At 40.3% G+C, this 14876-nt stretch overlaps 1 protein-coding gene across 3 annotated transcripts in view; it reads left to right on the forward strand.

The window, feature by feature from the left end:
- jp (junctophilin) overlaps nt 1-14876 on the forward strand; it is a 42986-nt gene that overhangs the window by 16517 nt on the left and 11593 nt on the right. For 2 of the 3 annotated variants that reach the window (XM_043432417.1, XM_043432415.1), the window contains exons 3-9: nt 497-708; nt 10292-10593; nt 12071-12238; nt 12481-13575; nt 13905-13985; nt 14234-14481; nt 14696-14830. In XM_043432417.1, the coding sequence (XP_043288352.1) occupies nt 497-708; nt 10292-10593; nt 12071-12238; nt 12481-13575; nt 13905-13985; nt 14234-14481; nt 14696-14830 (2241 nt within the window). The remainder of the gene's footprint in view (nt 1-496; nt 709-10291; nt 10594-12070; nt 12239-12480; nt 13576-13904; nt 13986-14233; nt 14482-14695; nt 14831-14876) is intronic. The other variant, XM_043432416.1, reaches the window with a different exon arrangement.

Here is a 14876-nt window from a genome sequence, read left to right on the forward strand (position 1 = left end):
TGCGAAACGAGTCCACGACCAAGAACTCTCTCGCTCTCGTTAATCGTTTTTCCTCAAAATTACGAATCGTACGATTCACTTGTTCGTCACTGATTCACGAAGGCTCATTACTTCTTCATTTTTTTTTCATTAAACTCCATTTACTCGACTTAAATAAGTTTTTAAATCGTTCGTTAAAATTATTGAGTGCGAGAATAATAAAAAAAAAAAAAAAAAAATTCTCATCGAATCTTTTCTCAAATCTGAACAATTGATTATTTCCGATGCTTTTTAAAAAAATGGGTTACTCGAAAACGTGGCTTTCTGCAGCCATTTTTATTTCACGTTGGCGGTTAAAAAAACAATAATTCTAAATAGGCGTTCGATGAATGATTTATTGAATGGAATTTTATTGGAAAAAATGAGAATTCAGGCTCGTAAGAAGTTTTGTTAATTTTTAATAAATTCCCTTGGTAACAATTTCATTTTGGGATGTATAATTCTTTGAATTTTTCAGTGGCTCGGCTTACGAGGGACAATGGCAAAATGGAAAACGCCACGGTTTGGGTATGGAGACGAGAGGGCGGTGGTTGTACCGGGGCGAATGGACTCAGGGTTTTAAGGGTCGTTATGGGGTGAGACAATCGACGACCTCGACAGCGAGGTACGAAGGCACATGGGCAAGCGGCCTGCAAGACGGTTACGGGTCCGAGACTTACGCCGACAGTGGTGAGTCCATTAAGAATCAAGTTAATCAAGCCCCCAATTTTATTTACCCCTCCGAAAATGATTTATTCGTGGAAGTAAATAATTTACGACAAAAAATGTCGATTTTTATTTTTCATCATTTGAATTCATGTTACGAATTCAATGGCAGAGTGAAAATTCAACATTCGTTTACGACGAAAATCAGACAGAAGAGTCGATTTTACGAGAAAAACTCGATCGAAACTTAAAATGATGCAAATTTTTTGAAAAAAAAAAAAAAAAAAAAAAAACAGAAAATTAAAAAATAAAAAGGTAGTCGGGATCAAAAAAAAATAACAACAGATAAATTTCATCGAAAACTTGGGTGACGTTGACTGAGGATCCGGAAAAACCCATGGAAAGCGTGGGCACGTAAAAAACAAATTGAAGCAAACAACAATAAAGTTGGAGGGGGGCAGCTGGGCTTTTTTTTTTATTATTGTGTTATTTCTATATTTTTCTTCAAACCAACGTCACTCACTCTCACTCGGATGAGCTTTCATCCCTCGTCGTAGTCTCTTTGGCTCTCTCGTTGACCTTGATCTAAAAAGGAATGTGTGCGTGTGCGTGATAAATAATCTCTCTCTTTTGTGCCCGATTCACGGAGTTTGAGGCGCCGTCAAGGGGTTGATGGAAATATGCTCCGTGCTTTTTTTCCTTCCCCATTTCATCGAAATTTATTCATTTTACGAGGAATTGATTCGCGAATGAGAGTATTTCTCTGTCTGTCAATAAGAAAAATGGATTTAGCTTCGGGCTGGATGGAGAAAAAGCGAGAGAGAGAGAATAAAAAAGCTCCAGAGTATAAAATGAGGTTATGGCCTGCGGCTAATGACCTCGCCGTCAAGGTCTTCGGAGGCCATTTTTACCCTTCTTTTTATTTTCTCTCTCTTTCTCTGCGCGCTTCACTCTCGTTCCAAAGTGTGTGTTTTTCTTTATTTTTATTTTTCAACTTTTCCTTCTTTCCCATTATTTTTTCCGTCACGTTTTTCCCTTTAATCCGATCCCCCATCGTCAACGTTTGAGCAATCCTCGCGCAGGCTTTCTCGCACTCACGAAGAATGACGAAGAATTTCGTAACGCGGCCGTTCCGTCGTCGGCTCTACCGTGCTCCAGATATAGAGCGAGAAAAAATACATTGAAAGAGAGAGAGAGAGAGAGAGAGAGAGAGAGCGGGAGAGGGGACCGAGAAATAAAGCCAGGGTTGTCAAAATAATAGGATCCAAATAATTCGTTACTCATCTGCCACGGTATTCGAGGAAAATAGTCGTTTTCTAGACGCCCCATGTACGAAATATTGTTGTTTCAGGCACTCGAGCGCTTGTATTCCATCACTCCGTCATTCGTCGGTTAGAGTGTCAGGTGGTGTGAATTTCACATTGATTAAGTACTCGGGTACAGGCATTTCGAGCTAAAAGACCCTCCGAGTACCGGTATTCGAGTAGTTGACTCGAGGATAGCGCGGTTTTAGGAGGAGTGTATTTAGGGGACGAACACGTCCGAGTACCGGTACTCGAAGTAGGAAAATCGCCGACAATCCTTTGACGCTTACATAGCAGACTTTACGGAGTTCAAACTAATAAAAATCCCCTCTCTAGCTCAAAAAAACATTCGAGTACAGATACTTGTAACGAAGAAATACTTAGAGTCCTGATATTCGAAAAAGCGATGTTAACTAAGCGATAAGTTGATATTGTGTCCTTTAATTATTGTCGGCGCGTATATCATTCATGAGAAAAGTAATTTCGAGTGCAGGCTCGCCCCAAGTGCGGTACTCGTAGTACCGAGATACCGGACGCGGGTTATTTGAACGAGGTTGTTACCCGGAAAGCGATCTGGAGCGGCGTATGTTCAGGGAATCAGCTGCTCTCATGCTCAGTACCGTATTTAAGAGCATCAAACCCTGAGTACCGGTATTCAAGCATAAAATTATCAGAGCCCAGGTGCTCAGGCAACCCGGACTCGTAAGACGAGTCTCCAAAGTTCAATATAATCGAGCTTCCGGTATAAAATCTGTGAATACCGGTACTCATGCATGAAATAATCAAAGTACAAGTACTCAGGGCGACACTCAACGACGCACGCGTCTCCGAATCTCCGTATAACCGATTCGCGTGGCCGAGCTTTTCGAGTACCGGTATCCAAGGACGAATTCACCCAAGTACAGGTACTCAAGCGACTCTGTATCGAAACCGCGTCTCGGGAGCTCGATATCCTCGAGCGCAGGCATTCCGGGACAGGTGTATTCGGGTACGGCCGCTTGAAGATTGAAATACTCTGAGTACCGGTATTCGAGTACAAGAAAGTCGGAAAGTCGTAAATTCCTGGTGACATTGGCTCGATACGCACGTCACCGTGGGGTCGTATGTTATCGAGTACCGGTATTCAGGGGTCAAAATACCTCGAGTACCGGTATTTAAGGCCAGAATAACTCGAAAGCTTGTGTTATCGTAGTATCGTGAGGTTTCCAATGTTTTTATTACATTATTCGAGAAAGTTTGAGCCGCGTAGGTTTATTTTTATGAAAAAATGACGTATTTTTAATCGCTTTTGGTTATTAATATATCGTGGAAAAGGAAACGAGAGGGGCGGGAAGGAGGCGGATACGAAAGAGGGGAAAAAGGAAAAGAGCTTCCGTCAAAGTTGTTCTTGGTATTGACGTCAAACGTTGAACCGGCTTCAAACTCTCGCGCAAAACCATTCTCAATTCCGGGAGCACCCGAAACGCCCACGAAATTCTCTCGTTTTTGACTCATCCCTCCTCGTCCATACGAGCAAACGAACCCTTTCTCGCTGCATTTTAATGTGCATCTAAATCGGGAAGGCACACTCATCAATTCATTGCCTGCTCGTATATTTATATAGTTTATCGATTTTTTTTTGTTTATAACTTTGAGTCAACTCGAAAGCATTCTTTCAACTAATTTTTAACGTCTTAGAAAAATGGCAGCGTCTGTAACATCGCTTTTTTTCTACACAGCGAATTCTTTGATGAAAATATATCGTCGAATAAACGGGATGAGACACATTCGTAAACTTTACCCAATGTAAACGCCGACTGAAACGTCAAATCTGTGGAATTCTCCTCACTGCACCCACTCCCTTTGATTTTTGATCAAAGCAAACTTTCTTTAACTCGAACAGTTGGAGTTCTGAGCTCTCCGACCGATCTTTCCAATTCACAATAAATCGGGAACACCAAGAACCAGGGAATCTCATACTTCGAAACGATTTTTTTAGTTTTTTATCCCATGGACGATGCGATTAACAAAACCGAATTCCTAATTGGAGGAATTCCATTTCTTTGTAAATGAATTACACGAAAAAATGGTTTATTTTCGGGTCGCAGATACGAAAATTCAATATTCTTCTTTTTCATTCCAAAACAATTAAACTTTTGATTTTTCAAATGTTTTTTATGAAAAGTTTGTTTCTCACATAAATTACAATTTACATTTTTTACGTAAAAAATTGATAACGTAGAAAAATTTGATGAATAAAATAGAAAAAAAAAAAAACGCTCGTTTCACCGCCAAAAATAGAAATCTCGAATCCTCCGACGCCTCGGTAACGTTTGTTCGCGAAGAATCCTTTTTCGGATGTTCGAAAATAAGGTGATGGATTGATGGAGGTCGATTAATTCCTATTTCCGTGTACAGTGACCTGAAGAAGCTCTTGAATAAAAAATGAAGCTTTTTCGATGAAGGAAACAATCGTTCGTGTGTATCGAGTATATATTTACGTCTTTGTAGATATATTTGAGATAAAGTCTGGGTCACACGAATTCCCGATGGTGCTGAGGGGGACCTTGACCCAAAAGCGGGACAGGGAGGTCGTCATCCAGCGGGTAAAGCATCGATTAATTGTCGCTCCCTTCGCCATTTTCCTATTCCACAAATGTCTCACTCTCTCGCCCCTGTGAAATCCATTTTTCTTCTTTCCAATCAATTTATCGACATATCCAGTTAAAAAAGTAATCGGCACCGGGTAGGAAAGGTCAGACCGAGTTGAATAATTCGATGTCTGAGTGCCTCGTTCGGAGCATTGAATTTTGTCTCTTGTTCCTGCCTAACGATTCCGTTATGCTCATAAATATTCAAAATTCCGAGACGAAAGAATTGATTTTTTTTTCTCTCATTCGATTCTCTCCTCGTCCTCCCCCTTAATTGCTCGAGGAATAATGACCTCGAGGGAATTCGTGGGTGGACCAAAATAAATTGCTCCAAGTATAAATTCTTCGAGAATTCTTTCTTGCACCGTTTCAAACTCATTTACCTTCCGAGTCTCTCCTTCAATATTTAACGGTATTATAAAAGAAAAAGCTTTCTATAACGAACGAAAGTAAATTCGATTTTTCATTCCCAATCATTTCAATCCATTAAACCTTTCGATGATCAAAAGAAATTACCATTTTCATAAAAACGGCGGTACACACATAGCCTTGGAATCGGTCCGTTGTTGTGTCCAAGGTAAAAAAAAAAGCGTTCAGAATTATTTTGAAAAACTCATCAACCGTCAGAATGGCGATGCGCGCACTTTTCGACGGTCTTGGGGACGCAGCTTTTTTCGCCTCTGTGTAGCTTGAGAAGTTGGAGGCTGGCGGACGGAAATACACTCTCGTACCGACTAATTCTCACCAACATGCCAGAGTCGAAAAAGATTTTGCGATTGTGTGACGAATTATGTCTGTATTTATCCATTTGGATATCTCTATTAATACCTGTATATACACGAATACATTCACGTAATACAAGAGTACACACGAATCAATATCAGTTATCACTTTATCTATCAAAATCTACCAACATATACCAATACATACTAAAATATACCGAAGTATATGACTATATAATAAAATACAACGATATATATCAATGTCTACGAAAATATACCGGAACATATCAATATATACGAAAATATATTGATATATACTCAATGATATACTGTTGTAAATAAGTATACAGGAAAATATATCAATATTTTAAGCAATAACAATATATTCAGTGATATATCAAAAAAATATCCAGTGATATATCAATGTGAATCAATCGTCGAGATATATCACCATATATCAATAAATATCCGGTGATATATCAACGTGAATCAATGTATTCGGTGATATATCGACGTATGACAATAAACCTGACCGAGTCTCGACGTACATCAATGGTACATCGAAGATACAATGGTAAACAGCTCGAGAAATAAGTTATTATATCTCTGTAAATAAACATAAACGAAAATATATCGATATATAGAGATATTTAGCCAATATTATTCATCCCAATAAACTTATTTTTACGAATATTTATCGACATATATCAAAATAAATATCCGCTAATATATCAACGTAAATCAATATATTCCGTGATATATCGACGTATTTAGAGTCGCGGTAGCGACTCGAAACAAGTACATTTACAAATCTATAGTAAGATGAAGACGAGTCGCTGCTAGAGTCTTTACCGCAAGCAGAGTGATTTCGAACGGATTTCGAAAATTCTTTCACCGATATTTCATAAATCACAGCGTTTTCAATGATGTTATTAGTTCCCGTATTTTTGTTATTTTCTTTTTCTCTTTCGATCGTAACTAATTAAACATCAATAACACCGATAAAGTCTCGACGTATGTCAATACATTCGAAGATAAAATGATGAATATATCGAGGAATCACTCGTTATATCGTTCCACATGAATATACACGACAATATATCGACGTATAAAGATATTTAGCGAATATTCGTCACGATATACAATTTTGTACGAATATTTATCAATTTATAAGAATATATTATCAAATACATCGATGTATACATATTAATACAATGATATATATACACATATACGAGGTGCAATTCGACGAGCATCAGCGAGAAAATAGTGAGACGCGGTCCGTCTATTTCAAGCTGACCAGCCACAGCCAATCATCGACAAGTGCCCCGCGCGCGCGTTTGTGTGTGCGCGTGTGTGTGTGGCTTTGCTAGAACGATTTCAGGGCCGTACACACAATATACATATACGCAGGTTCATATATGAATATATAAATATATAAATATATATATTTATATATATATAAGACGCCGGACAAGTGACCAGTACGACATAAGGCGCCAGGGAGTTGTAAAAGCTCGTCGAGTGGCTCGACTGTAAAATATATTTGTGTACATATACGTTTACGCCGCGCGTGAATATCGCCGGGCGAGAGGTACATTACTCCGAATCTCTTATGAGCAATCTGGCATTCCTAAGCTTTAATCTATCTCGTTCTCATTTAAACTCAATGGCGAGAGGTCGAGTGTAAAATTTGAGTTTCGTTTGAGCGAGCGCGGGTTTATTCAGCGTTTCTCAGTAACTCCACGTGAGCCTGGAGAGGAGAGCTTTTTTTTCAGGGAAGGGCATCGAATTCGGAGCTTTTATATAAAGGAAATGATTTTGCTTGCTTTTATCGGTCTCGCCTGTCTCAGCAGTTACTATTGTTTTTATTTCCTCTTCCATAGTACGGTCCCCCAGGAAAAAGCTTCGATTCCATTTGAGCTTTGGTTCGATCGGGCTTCTCGCCGCTTTTTTTGTTCCGGTGTAGCCAAAGCGTGGACCGGAAGCACCGGGAATACTTCGAGAGGAGAAATTGACCCGGATTGGTCGAGCACGTGGAAAAAACTTCGATTCCATTTGAGCTTCGGTTCGATCGGGCCTCTCGCCGCTTTTATTGTTCCGGTGTAGCCAAAGGGTGGACCGGAATCGCCGGGGATACTTCGAGAGGAGAAATTGACCTGGATTGGCGGAGCACGTGAGTCGAGCTTGCAGAGGAATCAAAGCACGGCCCGCTCCGCGACAGCGGAGAGGGAACGCCGCCGGAGAAAAAAATCCCGCGGAGCCTGCGCCCGAGAACTCCACGGAGAAAGCTCCAAGCCCAGCATACTGGGGGGGGGGCGGGGGGAGACTCGTGCCACCTTGGCCGCCCGAACGCCGCAGGAAAAGCTCCGCCGAACCCCCCGCTCCGACCGGAACGCCGACACGGGGATACCCAACGCCTCGAGACAGACAGAAAGCTGCCGGAACTCGCCGCACTCGGAGCCCTCCCGCACGCGAGCGACCCACACGAACCTCCGCAGTACGGGGATTCTGACACTTGCAAAAATAACCAAAAACAGCACGACGCTTTTTCTACAAACGGAAACGATCTTAAGCTCCTTCGACGCCGAACATTCGGCCCCGGGCTTCCCACCTTTTTTCGAAAGCCTCCGAAACCTTTTCACTTCCGGCTTACACGACCAGCTTCGGTGCCATTTTTTTCGAACGGAGATTCATTCGAATGAGGAAGAAATATATATGAAAATGGAAAAAATCATTCGGAGTTTAGTCGCAGACTATAATTACGATCTCCACATTGCACGCAGCTGAGAAACTCCGGCAATCAGACTTCGCGCATAAACCATATACAAATTAGTATTTCTCACGTTCACTGAGAAAAAAAATTATTTAATTTGAGAACGTGTATTTACTTATTAAATCAGAGCATTGTTTCGATTAGTTATTCGTTGAACCAAGCGAATCACTGTTGATTTGAAAACATATTTTTATGAATCTATTACTTCATTATATTAAACTCTTATTTAATAGTATCGATTAGATGCATGATAGATTTGATTAAATTTTTTTCGCTTCGATTAATTACATTTATCGCATAAAAAACATTAGATTATTTGAATCTACAAAGCGACTTCAATACGAAATTGCTTTTTTCGAAAAAATTATTTTCTTGCAATGAATTCATCATTATTTTGTTTCTAAAAAGATTTTCATTAAAATAAGAGTTCAATATAATGAAGTGATAGATCCGTGAAAATATGTTTTCAAATTAACAGTGACTGTCATCGTTCAACAAATAAATAATCGAAATAATACTTTACGCAACTTATATAATTCCTTTTTCAGTTTATATCTAACAACGTCGTGGTAGTCTAGTGGACAGCGTGCGTACTTAGAAAGATGTAGGTAGATCGGTATCGAATCCCCATGCAGGTACGAATTTTTCTTCGATTAAGGAGTTTCGGTACAGGCGATACAATGTTGCCATGCTAAAAACATAAAAAATTTCAAAAAGTTTAGAATTTTATAAAATTTGGTGAACATATTCTTTAGTGCCAAATTTGATAATACAAATTTTTTAAGATTTTTCTTCTACACAGTTATCGAGTAATTGATCACTAAAGTTTACGTGTATAAGCATAGCGTTTCCATATATATAGGTATACATTCCGGGCATAAGAAATCTGCTTTAATGCGTAATTACTCGATAACTAAGTAGAAGAAAATTTTGAAAAAATTTGTGTTTTCGCACTTGACGTTGAAGAACATTATCACCAAATTTGATCAATTTCTTAATATTTTGACTTCTGTACCGAAACTCCTTAAAATGGCTTCAGAGATGTACCATAAACTGTGATGACCATCACGGGCAGTGAAAAATAATTTTGCAATTGATAACATAATATAGTTAAAATACATAAACAATATAATATAGTTAAAATCATGATTCGTAAAAAAAATAAGTGCTTCCTTCAAAAACATGCATGTTTTTAATCATAAAATGTGTTATTGATTCAAACTGCATATTACATATAATATAATTGATAAAAAATTGTTAGAACCAAGTAAATATATGAGGGAACCAATTGTCTAATATGTTTTGGCGAATAATGAAATAAATGATTTTTTCGCTTCAAAACTACATTTTATTGGTTCTAGTAATTTTTTCTCTCGGTGTTGAAAAAATATTATTATTTATTGCTATTATTATTAAATATCCTTGAAACTCTACCGAAAAATTCGCGTGAAAAAGTAAGAAAGAATGAGATAAAGAATATTTAGTAAATATTTAATTTCTCATTCACTTACGAAGTTCGTAGGGAGCGTAATAACTCGAATTGGAATTGAAAAATTTGATAATATGCACAACTGTAGGTACCTTAAGATGAGACTGGAAAACAATCGATTTTTGAAAAATTTTACACTGTCATGGCTCCTTAATCACCGGATATTGCGTCAGGCGAATCAGCACTGAGGAATCCTGACATTACGAATGTCAATGTAGGAACATTCGCATCTTTCGATACCCCGCGACTTCAAAACTTTAATGAACTCCTCCGTTATTCATTCACTCCCAATTATCTCATGGTTTTTTCATTCTCATCGTTCTTATTTTGCCTCTTGATACGCCGTCGATTTTATGAATGAATTTACGTCGCGTCGCTGCGATGGAATCGGATGAGAAAAATTGGGGAAATGAATTATTGTAATCGAGGGACGCAATTCGTTGCGAAATTTCTTCAAATTTTCGTCGCGTGATGCGAAAAATCGTATTATTTTCCGTTTACAGCGATTCGATATTGAATAAATTTATTGAGATTTGAATTTTTAATGATTAGTTGAAATTGTCAGATTTTTGTCGTAAATTTGGCTTCTTTAGGTTTTTAATCGCTTTTTTGGAAAAAAAAATAGAATATTCAAGTCGACTTTGTCAACTCCATTTGCGATTTGTCAATTCGATAATGATTGACAGGCACTTACCAGGGGCAATGGCTCCGAGGAATGCGCCACGGCTACGGGGTGAGGGCCAGCGCACCCTTCGGTTTAGCAAGCCACTACAAACCGCCGAAACAAGCGGCAATTCGTGCCTCATTAACTTCCTTAAGGAGCGCCGACGGCGCACCGGCAGCCGCCCCGACACCGGAGCCAACCGATCGACGAGATCGTCGCGTCGACGACAGCCGGGGTGGGTTCGTACTCAAAGCCCGGAGCGATGATCCGCCTGCGAGGCGAAAAAGCCTCACTGAAAAATCCCTCAAAAAAGGCATTCTGTCGGTAAGTCGACCATTGAAATAAATGCTTGTACTTTCATTTTGCTAATTTACCTTTCGAAATTGAAAATTTTTTAGAAAATGAGCTTTTTTAGATTTCTACTTCGAATCGATGAGTCTGTTCAAACAACTTGGAGAGATTCGTAATCTCCGTGAAATATCCTAGCGAAAATCGTCGTCAAGTGTTGGAAAATGCGAAAATGTAAATTTCGTGACCTCCAAACCCGTTTTTAGCTGATAAATAACTCGTGAAAAATTATCGAAAAAAATTAGGAAAATTGATAGAAAAAAAATTGAAATTTGCAAATTGCTTCCTCAAGATGGTCAAAATGCACGATGCTCAAAGCTTACTCTATGAGGTGCTATATTTTTCATTTTGGCTTCCTCATAGAGAAAGCCTCGAGCATCGTGCATTTTGACCATCTTGAGGAAGCAATTTGCAAATTTTCATTTGCAGCATCTTTTTTTGTATACAAGGAAATAATGTATTTTCTCTGCCTTTTTTTACGAACTTTAATTTATCTCTTTGTTTGAATCCATTAAAAAAAACTGTATGACGAGCCATCAGAAAAAAACAGTTTGCAACTTTCAATTTTCATCGTTTTTCTATTTACATTGAAATTAAATAATTCCGACGACTTTGCTTGAAAGTATAGAGACCGTACAGACTTATACGCAATATCTTACAAAATTTCCAAAAATTCAAGCGGTTCGACGATTTTTTTAAAAACTCATATTTTCGTAAAATTCAAAAAATCATAAAATTTAAACCGCTCAACCGATATTCCCCAAATTCAATACCAACCTTCCTATTATGATAGTCTATTTGTAAAAAAAAAATTATTAATAAATCTTAAAATTTTCGAAAGTTAGAGCGTCGACAGCTTTTTTATGAAAATTTCAAAACGTCGTAGGATTCGTAATTTTTTGCAAATTCTCCGAGTTATAAGCATTTTAATTTTGCAGTGCCATAACACACACACACACACATCCGGACATTTTTTCTAGATATGATTTTCCGATGTTTTGCTGGGACATTTTGAGCACATTGACATTGAAAACTGGAAAAAAAAAATTTCATCATCACATAGCTTCCTCTATGATTAAGCAAAATGAAACATTTTTTTATGAATCGAAATATTAAAATATTTTCAAAAATCGAGAGCCAAATCGAAGGCTGTTCAAAACGAATTCAATGTACTCGATTCCAAAATTAAAAAAACGAATAATTCTGTTACAACATCGACGATCAAGAAATTTTCTTAATTTTCATAATCTTGAGAAATCGAACGTCGATCAAACATTTGTTTGAAAAAAAAAAGTTGAAACCGGTCGAAAAACGAAGAAAATGCTCTTTAGTTTTACTATTTATTTCAATTTACCTCGCAATGGCAGCGCTTTGGATAAAAACTCGAGTAATTCAGTATTTATCGCTTCGTTAAGGTGCTGTGATGTCTGTTTGTTTTTCTGTTTTTCTCAAGGGTCTCAAGATACGAAAGCAAAGGAGCACCGGAGATCTCGAGAAGCGTGGTACGGGCGGCAGTATTAGGAGCAATGCAAGCTCCGCTTCCTGGATGTCGACCGAAAGCTCGCAGAGTCAAGCCTCGGCCTCGGTTCATACGGACAGTAACGCCTCGTTCGTAATTGAGGTACTTTCCTATAATTATTTTCCCCTCGAAATTTCACGGCTCGCCTGCCTCGTGAATCAACCTCTGAAATACTCTGTCTTAACTTATTTTCAAAATTTTCATTCAATTTTATTATTTTTCACTCCATTGAACCACTGAAAACAACGAATAATGAAAAAATATTGAATTTTAGTCGCGAATATTCGTCTGCACTAGTCGCTGCATTGGAATTTTTCGGTAAAACGCTTTTGTTTGTATTACAGGATGAACAAATGGACGCCTCGGTGACAGAGACGTACTTGGGTGAATGGAAGAACGACAAGCGAACGGGCTTCGGAATATCGGAGCGTTCGGACGGTCTGCGTTACGAGGGTGAATGGTTCAACAACCGTAAATACGGTTACGGAGTAACGACGTTTCGGGACGGCAGCAAAGAGGAAGGAAAGTACAAGAACAACGTGTTGATAACGAGCCAGAAGAAGAAGCACTTGTTTCTGATAAGATCGGCAAAGTTTCGGGAGAGGATTGACGCTGCGGTGAGCGCAGCGCAGCGAGCGAGTAAAATAGCGCTCCAGAAAGCGGACATAGCGATATCGAGGACGGCGACGGCGCGAGGCAAGGCGGAGTTGGCGGATATGTCGGCGGAGCATGCACGAGCGGATTCGGAGCTCGCGCAGCAGACGGCGCGTCAGTTCGCCCCGGATTTCCGGCAGCCGGGTTTGGAGAGGCTGCGCAACCGGGAAATCCCAAAATACGTTCCACCGCCGCAAGACACTTCGCCTGGCAAGAGTATTTTACAAAAGGGTGGCATTGCCGAGCAGCCGGCAGCTTCCAGCCCCTTGAAATCCGGCAACAATGCTGAGCCCATGGGCCCGTCGCAAACGATCGCACAATCGATCAATCAGTCCTTGAGACGGGCCAGCATGAAACCCGCACAAAATCAAACGCCGACGAGCAACCAGAACTCCAACGCCGCTCAGCAGAGCCAGATGGCCAATCAGACCATCAACCAGAATCCCCTTTCCAGCCAACTCTCACCGGCCGAAATGAACCAGAATCCTTACGGACAAAATCCCTATCAGAATCAACAACAGTCGCAACCCAATCAGTTTGGCAACAGCTTGCCTGGACAATACGCCCAGATGGGATGGCTCCCGGGCGCGGCACCGGGCCCGTACGCTCCTGCCGGAGGCCCCAACCAGTTCGTAGTTCAAGGCGGCCAGTACGCCCAATTTCAAACGCCCAACAACCAGCAACCCGCGCAACAACAACCGCAGGACCATTATCCTGGTTACCAGCAAAATTCGAGCCCTCAGGGATTCCAGAATCAGTACCCAGCGGCGTACTCCAGTCAGCAGGTGAGAACGATTTATCGGCAGAATTGTTCCTTCACTTTCTGTCGGGCCTAAGAAGCTTTGACTGTCATTTTAACGGCGAGCTTGCAAGTCAAATCCGCTCCGAAGTTTATCGAATCCCTGAAGAAAACTGCGCTGGTGGCTAGATCGTGAGGTTCTGGAGATAAATCCCCAGGGACTGAGCTTCTCAGGGAAAAGTTCCAAAGGGCTTTCCTCTTCGAAGCTTGACGATCTACTCGCGCGCACTTTCAAACGCGTAGCTCTCATCTCAACCGCGAGAAAGTGCCTCGCTCGAGGGTTACTCTTCGTTTTCCATTTCTTTATGATTCTAGATGTTGTTTCCAATGACACCGACAATGTACGGTCCAATGACCATGGCCCAAATGAATCAATTCGGAACCCAGCTTTACGGTGTAAGCGAGCACGAAACTCTCGTGATTTTTCGCCCAGCCCCCCGCCCCCCCCCCCCCCCCCGCCTTAGATGTTGAAATTTTTTGAATTCTTCGTGTGATTATTTGTGTAATTTCCCGTTGTTGTTTCATTAATCAACATTCATTCTGGTCGTTTTAACCATTGAAAATCGGCCGAGAGGAGCTGCCTGTTCGTTTTCCCCCAGTTTTCCTTCCTTATCGACAGTCTGTAAAATGATTACTCTTTGCAGGCCCCAGTCGTACCGAATCAGTATGGGAGCGGACCGAATCAATACAATCAACAATCCGTCTACGGCCAAACCCCCATTCAACCACAACAGCAGCAACAATCGATCTATCAAAATGACTCGAACACGACGACGAACATCGATGGCCAAAGGCCACCGAGCTCAACGAGTATACGAAGAAACTCACGGATCCTCAACCCTCAGGATCGTCCCTCTGCCGGTGGAGCTGCCAATCAGTCTCTGAACGACAGGTCGATCAATTATTCCTTTTCATTCGGGGGGTCTGGGACCCGAGCGTTTCTGTATGAGAACTCTCCAAGGAGTTTGAATTTTTCGATGTCTTCGATTGTGTCAATTGCTCTTATTTTCTATTTCAATACTTTTGAATACAAATTTTTTTCCAATAATCAATGGAATTCTCATTTCGTATATTTTTTTTAATGGTTTTTGTGATTTTTCCAACAGGCTGGACCACTACAAAAGGCCACCGAGTCGAGACAGCTCGGTGGATCGTTACGCTCGCGCTCACTCACGGTTAATTGGCTCGAGACAACCGTCCGTTGATAAAAGCATACCGACCAATCAAGACCCCAACGAAAGGTAATCAAACGAATTTTAATTGGCTTTTTGACCGAGTGATCGACAC

This window comes from Venturia canescens, chromosome 11 (assembly GCF_019457755.1).
Source record: "Venturia canescens isolate UGA chromosome 11, ASM1945775v1, whole genome shotgun sequence".
NCBI lineage: Eukaryota > Metazoa > Arthropoda > Insecta > Hymenoptera > Ichneumonidae > Venturia > Venturia canescens.